The sequence below is a fragment of the Convolutriloba macropyga genome, chromosome 2 (genome assembly GCF_964194025.1).
Source record: "Convolutriloba macropyga chromosome 2, txConMacr16.3, whole genome shotgun sequence".
Lineage (NCBI taxonomy): Eukaryota > Metazoa > Xenacoelomorpha > Acoela > Convolutidae > Convolutriloba > Convolutriloba macropyga.
In genome coordinates this window covers 85349151-85367731 of record NC_134469.1, presented here as the reverse complement: position 1 = coordinate 85367731, position 18581 = coordinate 85349151, and the positions used below count along the sequence as shown (strand labels likewise).

Below are 18581 nucleotides of genomic sequence, written 5' to 3'. Positions count from 1 at the left end.
GCCGAATGCGAAAAAATTATAATCAGAGCCCAATGCTTAAGTTTAATTGGCCGCACAGTTTTGTTGGATAAAATGTTGGTTAAATAAATGTAAGGTATAACGAATTGATCAGTTGTCGTCGCTGAGTTCTCTATAGTGTGTGGTCGGGTTGCGCTTCACTCAGCCTCTACGTGCTGGCGGTACCCCCCCCCCCCCCCCCCAACCCCCTGACTGGGAAAGGGGGCTGCGACCACTACAAACCTTGTAACGCTGTATTATAAGCATTTTTCATAAAGGCTTGTTTCCAATTTATATCTTCTGCTCTCAGCCCGTTCGGCTACACTGGCTTCATCTCCTATGCTTTTATATCCTGCTTTTTTCGCTGCGTATATGTTCATGATGTAATGAAGTACAATATTTGCTTGAATGTTGTTTTTAATGGCTGAAACTGTAGACGTTAATGCAATTTTTATATCTGAAAGGGGTGGAAACACGCTACTATCAAATGTTCCTAATAATTTTGAAAGCGCGAATTCCATTTGGATTGAGCCGACCGCTATTCGAGAAGTATCTCCGACCCCTGGAACGTCTAATGATGCTATTGAGGTCAAAGGACAAGACAACATTGTGACTGAGCCGCGGAGAACGATCAACTCTCCTGTTTATTATATCGATAATCTAGTGCGATCTGGCAGTTCTAGACCTCATTTCGAGGACAGTACCCAATATTCTGCTTCGGCTGCAGCATCGGACGCAAATTTACTCAACAACTATCAATATGATTTTCCAAACTCGTGCATTTTGTACACTTTGTTAGCGATGATCGGTGTGACTGTCTTCGCAGTAGCATTTAATTTAGCTTGTCCTATTTTTGTGTTGAACCGACTGGACGAGTTAGTATCTGAAGAGGTTGCTGATGTTTTAAAAGAGCAAGATCTCGACACGCTCAATTGTGCTGCCGATTGGCTGCCATATCGTCAGAATTGCTATCGGAAATACAGAAGCAAGACAGCAAGAAATTATTCTAGGGCGGTGAATTTTTGTGACCAACTGGAGGCCACTCTGGCTGTTCCTGACTCAATAGCAGATTATTCTGTAATTAAAGCATTGATTCTATCAAATGAAATGTTGTGGCTTGGTATTAACAAATCTAATGGAACGTGGAGTTCGTTGTCTGGAAAGGTAGGTATATTGTGAAGATATTTTGATTTTATGCAGTCAAACCATAGTTGGATGAGCTCAGAACGGGTCGGGTCGCTCGGGGGTTTATCAAGAGTAATAAATATTGTATTTTCAAAACATTTATGCCCAAACAATTCTCTGGAAAGTGATTGCCGAGCTGAGAGCATCTCTTGCGCCCTCTATAGGGAACGATTTAGAAAATTCCTCCATGAAATTCCGGAACACAAGAATCTTCTCTTTGCTGTTTATATCCCGGAACTGGTGATAATTGCAAATAACTGCATTCTATTAAAAATTAAATTCAAGTTTTCCCAGTTTGAAAAAAGTTTGATTTTTCCTAGTTTTAAATTGCTGTGGTAAGCCGTGAAAGCCTGGAGGAGTGATTTGATGTGATTTTTTTGGAGTTTAAGCACTAGAGAGATAAATTCCAAGAATAAATACATTTCTGCTTATGTTTCTCTAACGGCACGATTGCCTCCAAATTTTACTTGTTCTAAGAGTATTTTTGAAATGCATTACCAATAAGAAAAAAAATCCCTCAACCGATAGTTTTTGATATATTTGAGATATTTTGAGAAAACTGGCCAATAAATGGTTTGGCTGGAAGTTATAAATGTGAGAAATTTTTGGAGACTTATTTTATGATATTTTTGCTTCTATTGCACTGTTCTGTGGAAAAAAGATCATCATCCAGCTTTAAATAAAATTTGACCTGACTTTTGGTGATAAAAAAGCGCCATCGTTTTGCCAATTAGGACTTCTCTCCACTTCGTTTCGCAGCCCTTCAAAAGATGTAAGGATTTAGCGAATGTTATCTCAATTTTAAAGCAAGATTTAGTTTGATAAGTTATAATGAAAATTAGGGAATCCAATTTATCAGGACAAAAAACCGATGCGAAATACGCAAATTTTTCCTTTTTTGGAATCTTACAGTTGAAGATATCAAAAAACTTCTAGTATCAGAAAGATTATCTGGCTAATGGGGGGGGCATTACCTAAGGGTATTCAAATGACTTTATCAGGGCTAACTTTTCAAATATAGCCGGCAAATTGCAGGAAAATAGCCACCGTCGACCCGCTTGACGCACATTGGGATTGAAACAGAAAAAGAAAAAAATTAAGAGAGTCAAATTGTCATTTTTCTAAGTATCGAATGTTATTTGGTGTGAACATATTCGGTGAGATTCTAAAATTACACTTAATTCAGCTTCTAAACTGAAGGCTAAAAAGCTTCAATATCAGTTTCTTGACTTTTAGCAGTAAACAGCCACCAATTTTTTGTGGGAACGGGACAGTTTTACTATTAGTCGAATATTTTCTTTTCTTTGGCTATTTTGACACCTTAGCTATTTTGGTCTATTGAGTATTTTGAGGTGCTGGGTTATTTTGGAATTAGGTAAAATGTTAGCTAACCAACATTATGCTTTGTCTCTGTTTTTTCATGACTTATTTTTTTTTGTGTCTGTTAAACTGCTCTCATACGGATTTTGAAGCTGCGTCTCTATGTTTGACCGTGACTGTTTACTGCTAAAAGTGGTGGCTGTACTGATAAAAAAAAGTCAAAGTAATTTTATTTTTCATTAGTGCATTAGGATATCAAAGTCTATTAACGCGATTGCTAGCTGACATTAGTATTATGCTTTTTAGCCTTCAGTTCAGAAGCTGAATTAGGTGTAATTTTAGAATCTCACCGAATATGTAGAAATTGCACACCAAATAAGATCATTCGATACTTAGAAAAATGACACTTTGACTCTCTTATTTTTTTTCTTTTTCTGTTTTAATCCCAATGTGCGTCAGGCGGGTCATCGGTGGCTATTTTCCTGCAATTTGCCGGCTATATTTGAAATGTTAGCCCTGATAAAGCCATTTGAAGACCCTTAGGTAATGCCCCCCCCCCAAACTAAAATAGTTTCACATTGATCCCCACCAGCTGGTCATTCGAGAGCAATTCGTCCTACATCATGACTTTGCAGCTACGAAACACCATTTTTAGAACGTAACTACAATTATGTCGTTGTTGACGGATGCGGGGGAAGTAGACAACGAGAAAGAATGTGCGATTCTACACAGCGGAGGCATTCATATCGAATACTGCTCTTTTGAAGACAGTGGCCATATTCTTTGTTCAAAAAGCGGGAATTGATGGGTTGTGACTCTTCTTTTTGTCAAACTTTATATTAGAAAGATATAATTTTAATATATTTATGGAATATTCTTTTCATATAACAAAAAGCAGCTTAATTCAAAGTAGAAACAAATGGGGCTTTTACTGTTCAAAGAGTTTTGATATTGCCTGTCTCTTTGTTTGACCGAGGCTATTTTAATTGAAGTGGATTTTCGAAAAAAAAGCTAGATGTGAAAAATAGATGGTACTAAGGTGCACTTTGAACAGATAAAAAGACTTTCATGATGATATCTGTGCTAAAAATTTTTTCCAGGATGCGTTCGCAAGTTTTAGAGGTCCTGAAATATGAAAAATGGTGCAGAGATTCGAAATAGAATTAATTGTCATGTTTAACTTGTTGATATTCCTTTGGTCGCTAATTGTACTAGATGTTGCAACGGAAATGTGTTCGAACTAAATTGAAGGCCTGCTTAATGTTTTGGTCTGTCACTTTCGGGACGGGAGTCTTTTCGCAGCGCCTTGCAAAATAGAGTTGATGCTAGTTGAGTTGAGTTTGCTGAATTTTTCTTTTGGTGTTGCGGACAAAATCGGAGACAGAGGCGTTTGTTATAAGTAATATGGATGGAATTTAAAATGCGAATATTTGTACAATTTAGTTCATTAACACTTCCAGCCCTAGCCGCATTGACCAGTGTTATGGAAAGAACTTTAGCATCTAAAATCTGTCCGTAAAGATTTGATTTTTTTAGGCTCATTTAAGGTGTTCCGAGAAATCAGTTCCAGTTTTCTCAGCAGCTAAAGACATACATTATTCTCAATAAAGTTCGAGGAAGAGGTCTGAAAAAGTGTCTGCTCAGAGGTTAAAATAAATACAGTTTTATTCATTAAGTCGTATAGATTGTGGTGTATCTCATTTTCCTTTTCTCAGAGTTTTGGTTAAATCTACCAGGAAGAGGTCTGTTGCCTAAATTGGACATAGAGCTTGACATCTGTTCTTCTAAAACGATAACAAATCTTTTGAAGAGACAATTTGATGGGTTTGGGATTTTCCGCTAGAGCACTTGAAGTTAGCATATTTTTTCTGAAACAAATCATCTCAATCAATTCTATTGCTCTAAAGAATGTTATAAGATGTTACGCTGTTTTGCGCGGGCCTTTTGAAAAATTTTTATTTTCTGCAGTTTCTCTAAATAAAACTGCTCAAGTTGTATTTCAACGGTGGATGGTGTTATTTCATAAGATGGTCGTGCAATCTTGAAGTTACCTGTTGTTACTTAGTCGGGATCTAAAATCATAAATGCAATCTTTTCAAGTATAGAACACAAGACTCTTGCCCCACACACAGGACTACTGCAAATTGAACTGGGATCTTTTACTTAAGGTTTTTGGCTTGCCTAATTTTGGCAAATTGATATTTTCTGGAGAGATGCGGAAATAGTTTTTAATTGGCGAGCATTTGAAAATACACCATTCAAGGAGTTTTTCTCGAAACTGATAAAGGTTATAAACATATACGTATATGCCATCTTCACGACCTGTAGACACATCAAATATGGGAGCTGTGCTCGCCTAAATGTTTAATTGCTCTCGTACGAAGTTCGTACTAATTATTGTAAACGTGTTGGTCTTTTTTATGCAAATTTTTTTACCGTTTTTGCGCTTTTCTTCAAGAACATTCTTGACTTCTCCAGTGAGTTTTTCACGCTCTCGTTCTTCATTTTCTTCATCTCTATTGTTCTCACTCTGAAGTAAAGCTTGTTGCTAAAATAAAACTGATTGCAGTATAGCAAAAGGAAGGGCCTGATAGCCGAATTGGAAGTGCTGGTGAGGGATCGGGAGGTCTATGGTTCGAATCACGGCGTGGTCAACTATTTTTGCACACATAAAATGTTATCTAGGATGCAGCCCCTGAATTAAATTGCCTCGCCTGTCGTTCGAGAGCAATTCTTCCGACATTTACCGCATACTCAAGATAAAGCAATTTTGGTAGCTCTTCAATAACATTTTTGGTAGCTCTTCAAGGCCAAACATAACAAAATATTGGTAGGAAAGGGGCAAATAATTTTCTATCGGTTTTTCAGTTGTTAATTTCCCTTGTACGTAGTTTGAAACGATTATGTTTAACGTGTGTGTATTTATAGAACGTTTTTGTGCGTTTGTTCCAGAACATTCAGAACTTCGCTTTCAAGTGACTTTTTTAAGGATTTCGTAATTTTTAACTGATTCTTAACTTCGCAATTTTTAACAAGTTTGTTGCTAAAATAAAACCAATTGAAAGTGATGGGTCATCCAAGATGATATAGCTTAGTGAGTAAGATACAAGACAGCCATCCTCGTGGTCATTTGTTAAAAACATTTAAGCTGCACCCTCTCTAAATTAAGTGACCCCGCCTGTGGTCTGAGAGCAATTCGTCTGAAGTTATTCGGTGTGTTTTTGTATCATTTTTGTTAGTCTTTTTTGGAAACGTATATATTGTGACAATGTTTATTATCCGATTATCATAATTGATGCAAATTCAAATTGGCCGATTTAGCTTTAAGAACACTTCCATTTGATTAATTATTTGCTCTCAAACGAAGTATGTTACAGTTGTTTTAGTCCTGTGGTCTTTTTATGTGATTTTCCTCTGGACCAACCTTTTCTCTGACGCAATTGACTTCTGGTACTCAAAAAGGGGTAGCTCAATAAACAGGTAGCTCCCGGAGGGCATAAAGGGCTCTTAGAGCCTCTCTTCTCACAATACTCTAAGTATGCAATTCAACTAAAATGTTATGAAGACGTAAATTCGTGGTGCGACGGGGGAGGTTCTTGGAGCTTAACCCCCCAAACTTAAAGCTAGCCTCCCTAAACCGTACCTAGTGACTGTCGAAGCCAACCGCTCACCATTCGTTTGAGAGCAATTCACCTGAAGTTTGTCGGTTAGGGTTATGTTTTGACTCAGCGAAAAAGTTGAAGAGATATTTTTTAATTAATATGTTTATATGAAAGATGCTTGTAACTGTTGGTTTTCTCAAAGCAATTGTGTCTAAAGTTATTCTTCTGGTACTTTCTTAACAACTTACTTGCAAAAGTGCAGGTCGGACACTGCGTCAAAGTATGTTTTATTCCCTTACAGAAATGTTGAATTGCACATTTTTTGCGGTCATTTGATCAAATTTACAGGTAGTGATCAAACATGCTCATATAGCTTGGCGTTGATTATTTTCATATAACCTAACAGGTTAATATCGGGGACAAGTAAGCTTTTAAATTGTAACTTCATTACGCGTTTTGTTTTTTTGTCATTGTTTACTGGAGTTATTGTTCATTACCCTCTATATAGAAATTCTGCTTTGTCACTTTTTGGCCTTCTGAGTTGAAACTTTTTTTGCAACAGACATGAAAACAATAAATTCGCAATTTTTAAAATGCTTTTAAATTTTAATTAGCTTGCTTCTATCTTTTGTGGGTCTAATTTTCAAGAACATTGGAAAGTGATGAGCTACGCACAAACATGCCAGCCGTCTTGGTTCTGTTCAATGTCCAGACATCAGTTTTCTGTTTCGTAACCATTTTGTATATGCTTTGCAGCAAACGTACTGAAAGGAGAGAGGAAGCTGAGGCCGCTCTCAAAAAGGCAGAGGAAGAAGGAAACGTTGAGGAGATCAACAAGTTCAACAGACGCCTCGTCAAAGTCACAAAGGAGCACAATGAGGAGTGCAAGAAGCTACTTAATTTGATGGGGGTACCGGTAGTGTCTGCACCCTGTGAGGCTGAGGCTCAATGTGCCGAGATTGTAAAGGCTGGAAAGGTAAAATCTCTAATCTGACCGTCATCAACAGAATGTAGATTGTGATCCCTGAACCAGTAATTTGTTCATAGAGTATTTTTTATGATCACGGGGTAGGAGCAGATAGATTGGCTTCTGGTTGGGCCCGTAAACTCGCAACGCAACCGAACGTTCGAAAAACTCCCAACATGCAAATGAGTATCTAAATTCTGATGTGTGGATGTTACAATTTTTAATTTGGCATTTTTGAAATGTTTAATAGCGCTGCAACATTATGGGATCACAATAGACAGAAGGAATCACTTTTAATTTAGAAGAATTATCTATGAATTACATTTGATAAGGAATGACGTCCACGAGATGATTATTTAACGAGGTATTTTAACTTGAGACATTATCAAGTAAAAAAGAACTTTGGAGGATTTGCATTCGGTAGAGTATAGTTCTGGGAAATTTGAGCCAATTATTTATAGGTCAGAGCAGAAGGCAGCTTGCACACGAGGCAGGACTGAATCACACAACTCTACTCTAATTTATTAAGAACCCGAATTTTGTTGTCTTTCGACGCACATGAAGATGATATTGAGCCGTTGCCTTAACTCTTATAGTCAAAGGTGGATTGATTGTTTATACTTAAGGTAGTAAGGTAAGTTGTATGTCTGGTCAGTTGTCTCGGTGTGTTAATGTCTCCTTTACAAAATGGAGTAAATAAAAGTTTCGTTCTGCTTTCTGTAGTAAATTTTTTGCTGAAACCTTTTCGATATCCCGAGATTATTGATAACTTCAATTAGTGAACTTCAATCGGATTTTGTAAAATTTTTGAGATTGTCGCCTTAGCTGAAACTAACATCACATATTTTCCAAGAAGCTTGTTTGCAGTCTGTAAGGATTTACAGCACGCTGTAGCTTAGTTTTTGAACAAGCGGCAGTAAGTTAAGAAGCTGAAAAGTCTGAAAGTTTGCGTACTTACTCACACACATTTTGGTTAATTAATAGCCGCACAGCGATAGCTGAGGCTATTATTGGCCTTCTCTTGGTTTTTTTTACAATTCAAAGAATTTGAATTGTATTGGGGCGCTGTCTTTTTTTTACGACTCGAAGAGGAGTATTGGAGAAGTCCTTTTTTTTTTTAATCAATTTTATTGGAGTGATTTTTGAAGCGGGAAATTAAACGCGTGAAAAAATTTGGAGTGATTTGGTTGCTGAACAAAAGTGAAGAGCGGAGCGAAAAGAGAGTGGTTTTTTGTTCATACCGCTGTTTTTGAGAGAGCGAGAAATTGATGTGTGAAAAAATTTTCTGAGCGAGCGAATTTTTTTTGTTCACGTGCGGCATTTAAAAGCAGTTTTTTTGCAATTTTTCTTGTTTACGAGGTTTGATTATGATAGTGTTTTGGATTTGGGCGCGTTCTGATAGGAATTGAAGGTTTCAAGTAGTTAATTTGAGTTTTATGCAAATTTGGAGGTTTTTGATCAGTTTTGCTGATTTTTCGACGATATTTAATGTATTTTGGGCTTTTGTTTTGTTTTACTGCTTTAAGTGCAATTTGAATAGAAGCTCGTTACTCAAGGAATATGAGGGATACAAATTAATTACATTTTTGTTGGTATAAAACATTTTTTTCTGAAGAAAAATGACAGAAAAATTGAGAATTTTAACCACATTTTTTTAAATTTTTTCGCTTTTTTCGTTTTTTTTTTCAATCGTAGACATTTTTTTTAGCTTTTTATGACTTGCCCATCTTCTTGCGAGCATTTCATTGCTCTATTTGCTCAAAGTAACTTTATTTCGCTTTATTTTTTCTTCTAAAATTTAAAAAAACACCTTACTTTTTCTCGTTTTTTTGTTCAATTTGGTTTTAAATGTTTCTTTTCTTCCTCGACCTTTGATACCATTTGGGGAGTTTTCTAGTGAAAGTCAGTTGTTGAAGCTCTTTTGGATGTCTCTCATTTTGGTTGATATTCGAGTTTCAAGTTGTTTTTGTTAAAGAAATTCGAGTAAATCAGCAAATTTTGGCCACTTTTTGTCTTTTTTCTAAGTTTTTTTTGCCTATTTCTTCCATTTTAATGTTTTTTTTGTCGGTAACTTTTTGTCAATAAGGAGCAGTTTTGTAGGTGTCGATACTATGAATTTTGCACTTGAAGGCTTAGCAGGGCAGTTTTCATTTAAACAAATTATACAAAACTCTAATTCGTTAAAGAGTTTTTCTTAGTCTTTTTTTAGTTTGTTGTTCAACGTTTCTCTGCAAGTTCTAGGTGGGCGATTGATCTAGCCAAACATATAACTAAATGATTTCTATGAGTTATGGATGGGAAGCTTTATGTTATCTTTTTGTAGAAAATTTTGTTTGGATTTTTAGAGAATATTATTTTTTGATTTTGTCCTTTGTCAAGTTTCCAGTTCTCCAGTCTTTTCTTTGTGGATTTGTTACACTGTCTGTCGATTGGTATTATGCTGGTGATGCATCTGATTAGTGAGAATAGTCAGATCTCTACTTCGAGTCGTTTCCGGAATTCTTCCGGCTATGTTTTTTTTTTAAGATCTGTTCACACATTTTCATGATTTTTGAAGTCAAATTGGAGTGGTGATTTTGGTCACGCCGAAACAGGAAATGGAGCGAAAAAGCGAGTGGTTTTGCGGCGTGAATTTTTTTTGCTCTAATTTTAAAGTAGAGTGAGAAAACGATGTTTGAACAAAAATTCGGTTTCTCGGTAGTGGTTTTTTGTTCACATGCGGCAATTTCACTCTGATTTTTACTGTTTTTTCGATTTTTTGGATCGGATTTTTTTTAATTGGTTCTCCCAATCCATTCAGAGCTCATTCTAGGCCTAGCTTTTTGTCTGAATTAAATTTTCATTTCTCGCTAGTGGTTTTTTTGTTCACATGCGGCATTTTGACATTGATTTTCTGTTTATTTCTTATTTTTTTTTGTTCTGATTTTTTTTTAAAATGGTTTTTTCAATTCAATTATAGTCCATTCTAGGTCTAGTTTTTCTGTTTAGTCAATGAAAATTCTTTGAATTGTACGTCAGGACTTGTCCTGCTATGTTTTTTTATTTCGTCGTCATGATTTTTGTTACGACCATATGACGTCACAGCCATTTTTTGTTCATTCGTTCATGCAATTTCAACTGAATTGCATGTGTGACGTCATTTTTCGCTCTTAGTGGAGCGAGTTTTTTTGTTCATGCGCGTGATTAAATTTTTGGTCACACTTGACTTACCTCACTCAAAAATGACTTCCTCACTTTGAAATTGACTTTTATTTAGTTTAATTCAAAGAGATAAGGTCAAATGGGTGTGTATCACTCTAAATGAAGGTTATTTGAGATCAGCTAATAGGGGCAGCAATAACTTATACAGATTTTTAATCAAAATATAACAGATCAGCCTTCAGTGAAAAGACGAATTTTTTTGGTCTGTCTTTTTTACTGTTTTTTTTAGACTGCCGATCTACGAATCTATTGCGGCTATTTTCTGGCAATCTGCCAGCTATGTTTTTTCATTGCTCTCAAATTAGCCTAATTGTTGTGGTAAACTTATTTAATAGAGAATGAACATGGAATTTGATGATCTTGAAGAATGCTTTGAAGTTGGCGTTGACTCTATTGCGAACGAAGTTGAAAAACTAGATAATGATGATGTGGGTTCGACGATGAAAGGTCTTATGCGAAAAATGATGTGAATGATAATAAAGCAGGAAGGTGAACTGGGGAGGATTAAACGGAGTCAAGTACACATGAAAGATATGGTGAACATCCACACAAATGCAATACACAAACTGTATGAGCCAATTGTTGAGCTTGAAAAATACTCGAGAAAACTGTGCCTAATTTTTTACAATGTCGAATGCAAAGACTACGCACTATCAAGCATCATGTTTCTTTCCAAACAGATTTTGCAACTAAATTTCAACCCCACCAGCCTAGCAGCGTGTCACCTATTAAACCAAAGCCCGAACTCCCCTATAATCGTGAAGTTTATAAATAACCAGGACCGTGATTTAATATGGCGAAGAAGAACCTGGCTCAAGGGCATAAGCAATTCAATATGACGAACCGTACAAGTTGAAGAATCTCTAGCTCCGAGAGGCCGGGAAGTAACAAGCAAAACAAATGAGACTTCTAACTTTTACTAGATGTCTATGCCTACAACCAGAATCTGCCCAATGCTGATGCTCAAGTTAAAACAACTAATGAACTCCGTGATTTTGTTGCCCCTGGCCTTTCTATGAAGTCTACACCACCCAAACCGGTTTTTGAAATTGGTAAACTTAACAATACGCCCATGCAAATGCCTAATTTGACGCGAAAAGCCATGAGCACCGTCACTCAAAGTGAAACGAAGAAGAATGCAGCTATCTCCAGCAATGGAGAGTGAAGAAACTCCTGATGACAATCCCAACTTGATGAATGATATTGTGAAAAACCTTGTTCCTGCGCTAGTGCTGGCTTTGATTGAAGTCACTAAGGAAACAGTTACTGATAATGTTGATACTGATTTAAAAATTAATGCAACTGATAAAAACACTAAGTTTCGGAATGCCGAAATAGGAACTTAATCAAATAACTATTATGCATATCAACATACGTCCCATAGAAAAGAACCTGGACAATTTGGAAGCACTTATAATAGGTCTTGAGTCTCCTCCTTTTGTTTTATGTCTAAGCGAAACTTGGTTAACAGAAAATGATGATCCGAAATGTTACTTAGTTCATGGCTATAATCAATTAAAGGTTAAAACCCGTAAAATCTCTAGGGGCGGTGGTGTAATGATTCAAGCGAAAAATGATTACACGTTGATGAAAGAAATAAGTACTCATTTGGATGAAGCACTAATGACTGATGTCTGTAAGGGTGATGAAATGTTTAGAGTACTAGTTATTTATAATCCGCCCAGGAATAACAAAACTGAATTCATTGAGAAAATTGATATATTAATGGAAAGCTATTCGTCAACTTAAGTTCCATTTTTAATTTGTGGTGATTTCAACGTCGATATTTTCAAAGAAAATCAACTAAAAAATTACATAAACAGTTTATTTGAAACCGCCCCAACCAGAGTTACCAGTTCATCCATAACGTGTATAGATCATCATATGATCCACCAAAATGTTACATCACCCGACTGCCTTGTACTTGAACATCGAAGTTTCTCAGATCATTATCCAGTCTTCATTAAATGGCGAAAATCTTGCGATGTTCGTCCAACATTCATATACCGTGATACGTCTTTCCTAAAAATGAAAGAGGTATGTCAAATCGGAATTGAAAAATCATTTGGATGCCTATGAAACAATACTGAATGCGGTTAATGCTGATGCAGCTTTTAATCAATTTCAAAAATTTTTCCTTCTGGTAACCGGTGACTTCGCTCCTTTCAGAACGTTCAAAAATGAATGAAACAAGAATCCAAAATGGATGTTCAATGAGATTAAAAATCTAAGAACGCTTTAAAAAGGCCCATCGAAAATGGAAAAGCGCAAGAAACATCAGTCATTTAAATAACTTCAAGAGATTACGTGCCAAGTTTTAAAATTCAGTCAGAGTTGCCAAAAAAGATTTTTACGCAAATCGTTTTGAATCTTGCATTGGGGACTCAAGATAAACATATATATATTACTTGATGATCTTTCCGGTAAAAAACAAGTGAGTAAAAATATACCATTTCTCAAATCAAGTTCTGGTTTAGAAGTGACAAATGACGAGATTTCTAACTCTTTTAATGACTATTTTGCAAATATTGGTAGGATTGCCTCGAAAATAGGAGATGCACCATTGAAATCAATCAAGTGTAGTAATAAATCCATGATCTTATATAAAACCATGGATGAGGAAATCTTAAGCATCATGAATGAACTTGATAATAAATCATTATCTGGTCTAGGTAATTTGAGTATTATCTTGATACAGATCAGTTCGGATAGTACCACCCCATTTCTCTGTGATCTAATTAACATGTCATTTAAGGAAGGTGTGTTTCAAAAGATTCTCGCTGAAGCTAAAGTTATTTCACTTCATAAAGAGGGTGATAAAACTGATGAAATTAATTATCGACCTTCATCTTTGTCAAGTATCTGGAGCAAAATTTTTGAATGAGTTATGTACAACATAGTCTACCATTTGTTTGAAAAGAATTTACTATTCTCATGCAAACAATTTGGCTTTCTTCTTAAGCATAATGCAATACAATTGATGCCCTCGTAGAATTTATTGAAAAAATTAAAAATTGTAAAGATTTGCCAGTTTTAGGTTTCTCCCTTGACCTCAAAAAGGCATCCGATACTATAGATCAGCAAATTTTGCTCTGGAAATTAGAAAGATATGGTATTCGTGGGAATTATTTAAAGTGGTTTCAATCATACATCGCAAACAGATATCAAAAGGTTTAAATAAACGGTCCTTTACCGAATTGGAGAAAAGTGAATTGTGGAATTCCAGAGGGATCAATACTTGGACCTTTGTTGTTCATAATAAATATAATTGACTGACCTGGGTGTTGCAAACATACTGGTATATTTATTTTTGCCGATGACACAAATATTTCCTCAATAGGTTGCAATAGGAATCAAATTGAATCAGATCTGAAAGACATAAGTTGTTGGCTTGTAGCAAACAAGTTATCTCATAACCTAGAAAAAAAACTGTACAAATGAATATAAACACAAGTGCGTCCACTCCATCTTTTACTATGAATAATTGTCCAGTTTCTCGTAAACAAGTATGTAAGTATCTTGGTTTAAGATTGGATTCCAAACTATCTTTTGCTCATATTGATTATGTTAAAAAGAGACTAGGAAAACAGTGTTGGATTGTTTCGAAGCTTAGACATTATGTATCGCGGAATTTATAAGATATTAAAAAAGTAACATAAATCCAATAGTTCAATATGGCGTATTAGTTTACGGTTTCTCAAATTCGTCAAATCTGTGAAGATCATTCTGAAGTTATATTTGTCAAGCATAAGTTTCTAACCGTGTATGAGCTGCATGTTTATGAGCTGCTCAAGTTTGTTCGTTGTTCTATCCATGGCCTACATTCAGAAAATTTCTAAATTAATGTTTTGTTTTAATAAAAAATTCAGAAATGGCTCCCTTAATCTCCTTCATGAACCGATTTGTAAGAAAAAATTGAAAGACTATCAGTTAAGTACCGTGCTACGAAGCTGTTGAACTGCTTCACCAAACAAAACCTATTAGATAATGTTGAAAACCTAAATTCAAAAGAGTTGAGTTATTTTTATCATAAATTGAAAGATTTCAATATTCTCAATAATGACGAATTGTTCAAATATATTTTTCCTTATAGGTACTCAAAAAATCCATAGTCCTTGCCTGCATGCTACAGGAGTACCAAAAATTAGTTGTTTTTTCTGGTGAAAAAGAATGACCCTCTAGGACCAATGTTTCAGGAGATATGGCCATTTTTTTGAAAAATTTTGCGATTCTGGTGCAAATTGAAAAATTCTGAAAAATTTGCTTATAACCTCAATTTAGGCTTGTCTACAACCATATGCAGTTAATATTTGTTCATGGTTAAGCACTTGGTTAATGTTCCATTGGAGGACCAGAAAAGTGTTTTCTCTTTTACTATTGAGCAACTATTACACAAGTAAGCTCAACTACGAAGGGCAGGATTATGAGGACACATAGTCCCGTTGCCTTTACCCTCCGAGTCTCTTTATAAGTAAAATATTTTTAATTCATATATATTTTGTACTCGTGAGAAATAAATTCTTTATTCCTTTCTTTCTTAATTGAAGTTTGTAGCAATTATATTAGTGCTGTGGGTCTTTTTTTAAAGCAATTTTTTGCTTGACCGATTTTTTGTCTGACGCTTTGGACTTTCCGTCCTTAAAAATGGGATAAACAGGTAGCGCCCAGCGCGGGCAGTAAGTGCTCTTGGAGCTTTTCAGCTCAAACTGTTTTGGAGACTTATACTTATGGTGTGAAGGGCGGTCCATAGAGGTTGACGACACCCCCACTATTGCCCCCCCCCCCACCGTGCTGCTGCCCACCCCCCTCCCTCCCCATCAACCCACCGGTGCACCGATCAAGTTAATGACAATTTATTACCGAGTCATGTTCATTATAGTTCTGATCAACAGAGGTGTCAAATGACCATTTTAGTTTCTATGGAATACAGTTCAGTGGGTCAATTAGATTTTGCTTTAAAAATTTTCACTCCTCTGGCTACCCGAAAATAGAGCAGAAAATAGTGCCACTTGCATATCGCAAAGATTGAAGAAAACAGCTGTTCAAAAATAAAAGGTGCTAACTCTGCTTAACCAGAAAAAGCAGCAGCGCAAATTTCTTGCATTTTTACCGAAAGTTCAAATTCCATTGCCTTAAGAATTGTTTTTTCTCTAAAGCTACATAATGTTAAAATTATTTCATCAAATCAAATTCTTTTACTAATGAGATCAAATTTTGAACCTGTCAAGTAAAAAAATGCTTATTTTGTAAACAAATTTTAAAATTTCTACAATCTATCCCTACAAAAGCCTATCATTGAGATGCTTTGTGAAACTTCCTAAATCTTAATTCATCTGATAATTTAAAATTCCTGTCACTGGAATTCAAGCGTTCTTGTCTTGACTTTGAGTTGTCGTGGCTATTCTTAATATATTTGATTGTCTATCTTTTTAATTGCTCTCAAACGAAGTTTGTAGCAATTATAGTAGTCCTGTCGGTCTTTTTAATGCAATTTTTCGCTTGACCATTTTTTTGTTTGACGCATTTGACTTTTCGTCCGCAAAACGTATAAACTGGTAGCGGCCAGCGGTTATTAAGTGCTCTTAGAGGCTTTCAGCTCATTAGTCTTCAAGTATGCGTTTAACAGAATATGTTTTGGAGACTTATACTTATGGAGCGAAGGGTAGTTCTAAGAGATTGACCCCCCCCCCACTGTTGCCACCCCCATCACCTCCCCCCCCCGCCCGCTGCGCTCACTTACGCTCCTTCAATCGAGCTAAAATTAGCCTCATTAAACCGTGCCTAGAAACTGACGAAGCCAACCGCTCGACGGTCGTTTGAGAACAATTCGCCCGACGTTAGTCGGTTATGTTTTTTTTTGAATACACACCCGCTGTCGGTCTCTCAAGGATATTACTTAGGTGCTCTCCTTTTTACGACACGAAGAGGAGTAATGGTGATCTTTTTTAATAGCCGCACAGCGATAGCTGAGGCTATTATTGGTCTTCTCTTGGTTTTTTTTATTTCGTCGTTGCGATTTTTGTTAAGACCATATGGCGTCATAAGCACTTCAAATCTGCTTTTTGTTCATGCAATTTCAACTGAAGTACCTGCGTGGCGTCATTTTTCGCTCTTAGTGGAGTGGGTTTTTTTGTTCATTCGCGTGATTAAAGTTTTGGTCACACTTGATTTACGTCACTCTCAAAAATGACTTCCTCACTTTGAAATTGACTTTTATTTACTTTAATTCAAGGAGATAAGGTCAAATGGGTGTATGTCACTCAAAATGAAGGTTATTTGAGAGCAGCTAATAGAGGCAGCAAGAACTTATACAGATTTTTAATCAAAATAACATCAGCTTTCAATGGAAAGACGAATTTTTTGGTCTGTCTTAACTGTTTTTTTTGAGACTGCAGATCTACGAAGCTATTGCGGCTATTTTCTGCTAATCTGCCAGCTATGTTTAAAAATTGGTAACTTATATTTTTAGAGGATGTGTTTTAAAATTCAAATGCCGAAGGTGAAATGAAGTGTTCAGGTCAATCTGCTGAGCAAACGTCAAGCAGAGAGATTTTAGAGTAGTAGTAGTAGTATCAGACTCAGACCTTCCAATGTGGAGCAGCGGGTTTCTGTATGGGCAGGGGTCTGGGACCACGCTACACGGTATTAGCAACTAGGTCCTATGTGCAGACCCTAGACTAGGGCTCTTTGACAGCGAGTACTGGGCTGAGACGTTAGCTCGACATGCCTTCTATCAGATAAGACCCTAAGTTTTGACTTTTTCGACGAAAAAAGGTCCACTACGGGCCTAGTAGTGCACCGTAATAAACCTGGATGCTACACCACTTTTTATCTTAGACGTTGTAGCTAAAATTTTTATAGTCTAATTTCTGCAGCCGCTCATTCCAAAAAAGGTGTCAAGGATTTTAAATTCTGTTATTTATGTGAAGTTTGTCTTTGTTTTCAGCGGGAAAGTGCTGAAAGCGACAAAGTTGCATGCAATTATGAGAATTGTTTATTATTTACCGAAGTTTAATTAATTGGTAGAAGTCCATGAGGTATTTGGTAGCAGATTCGTCAGTGTATGTTCTGTTTTTGACGTTCTTAGTGCGTTGTTTGGCGTCGTTCTCTTTGTCCGGCCGTTTGTGTTTCTCGATTATCATCAAAATTTCGTAATTTGTCATCAGTTGTAAACTGTCCACCGCCAGGACTGTAACTGTATAACCTTAAAAGAAGTAAGTTTAATCAGATATTGCCAAACTGTTAAGGAATTATTTTATGAAGACTGAAAGGTATTATATCTGATTTTGTTTTGTGTTCATGACAAGTGAACAGGGATAGACTAGTAAGAGACACTGAACTCGACATTCAACAATATATCAATATGGTTACATGCTTCTACAAAATAAATTTGGATTCGAACAACTCATCGATCAAAAAGTTTCTCTCTGCTAAAGCTAATAACAGTACTTTAGATATAGCAGCTTGACGCTTTGTTTCAATTTACTCCAGAAATTTTGAACGATTTTCCAGGTTATTTGGATTTTTATTTCCACTGGTCCAATATGATCAGCTATTCTTACTTTTTAACTTTTAATAGTGAAACATGGTGACATCTTAACAAATAGACGTTCCAGAATGTTATATTTTCAACGAATCTGATTGACCAAGAAATTATGCGCTCCATTAGCGTAGATTAGACTGAAGATAATTCTATGTTTTCCTCAAGAATGACCATGCTGGAATTACCCGTGCGATTTAATCTAACGGTCTACCACGACCAAACATTGGTTAGTTTACCCAAAGAATTGAAAACTTTTCATCTCAACGCTTAAAAAGCCTTTTAGTTGGCTTAAAAAACTCGCAGGCACTCACCTACCTGCCCCCTCCCCCACCATCACCTATATACTCTCCCCCAAATATCAATCCGCCCCCACCTAAATCCTACCCCCTCAACAAGCTACACCCTACCTACCTACCCCCACCACCAACCCATACCCTAAAAAGTGCGTCTGCTTTCAAAACACTATAGTACTCATAGGAATTTAATCTTTTTCTCTTTGATATTTCCAATATAGGCAGAACAGTGGCTTTCTCCTTGATTTTACTGGTCTAGAGATTACATGGCATGACTCTGAGTCGTTTCCGTTATTCTACCGGCTATGTTTTTTGTGATTCTTCATGTGATTCGCCAAAATTGTTTTGAAGAGACATGATGTGATGGGCGGTTCTTAATCTTGAATGTTTGAATACCCTCAGCCAACCCATTACCCCCCTCAACATTCACATTGTCCACCCTCCTCCACACAAACACACACAATAAACAAACA

The 18581-nt window shown here is 36.3% G+C and overlaps 2 protein-coding genes across 2 annotated transcripts in view; both read left to right on the top strand.

Annotated features, from left to right (window-relative positions):
- Positions 1–18581, top strand: part of LOC142334806 (flap endonuclease 1-like) — a 247310-nt gene that overhangs the window by 222005 nt on the left and 6724 nt on the right. The window contains exon 4 of the mRNA XM_075383126.1: positions 6861–7080. Within this exon, the coding sequence (XP_075239241.1) occupies positions 6861–7080 (220 nt within the window). The remainder of the gene's footprint in view (positions 1–6860; positions 7081–18581) is intronic.
- LOC142335526 (uncharacterized) lies at positions 318–3376 on the top strand. The gene is made up of 2 exons (XM_075384066.1): positions 318–1161; positions 3158–3376. The coding sequence occupies exons 1-2, from the start codon at positions 406–408 to the stop codon at positions 3305–3307; spliced, it is 906 nt and encodes a 301-aa protein (XP_075240181.1). The 5' UTR covers positions 318–405; the 3' UTR covers positions 3308–3376.

Bases quoted from the DNA above. Each gene is read 5' to 3' on its own strand.
- LOC142335526 (XM_075384066.1), top strand. From the start codon at position 406: ATGTTGTTTTTAATGGCTGAAACTGTAGACGTTAATGCAATTTTTATA. The intron at 1,162-3,157 runs GTAGGTATATTG...CACCATTTTTAG, and splicing joins GGAGTTCGTTGTCTGGAAAG to AACGTAACTACAATTATGTC.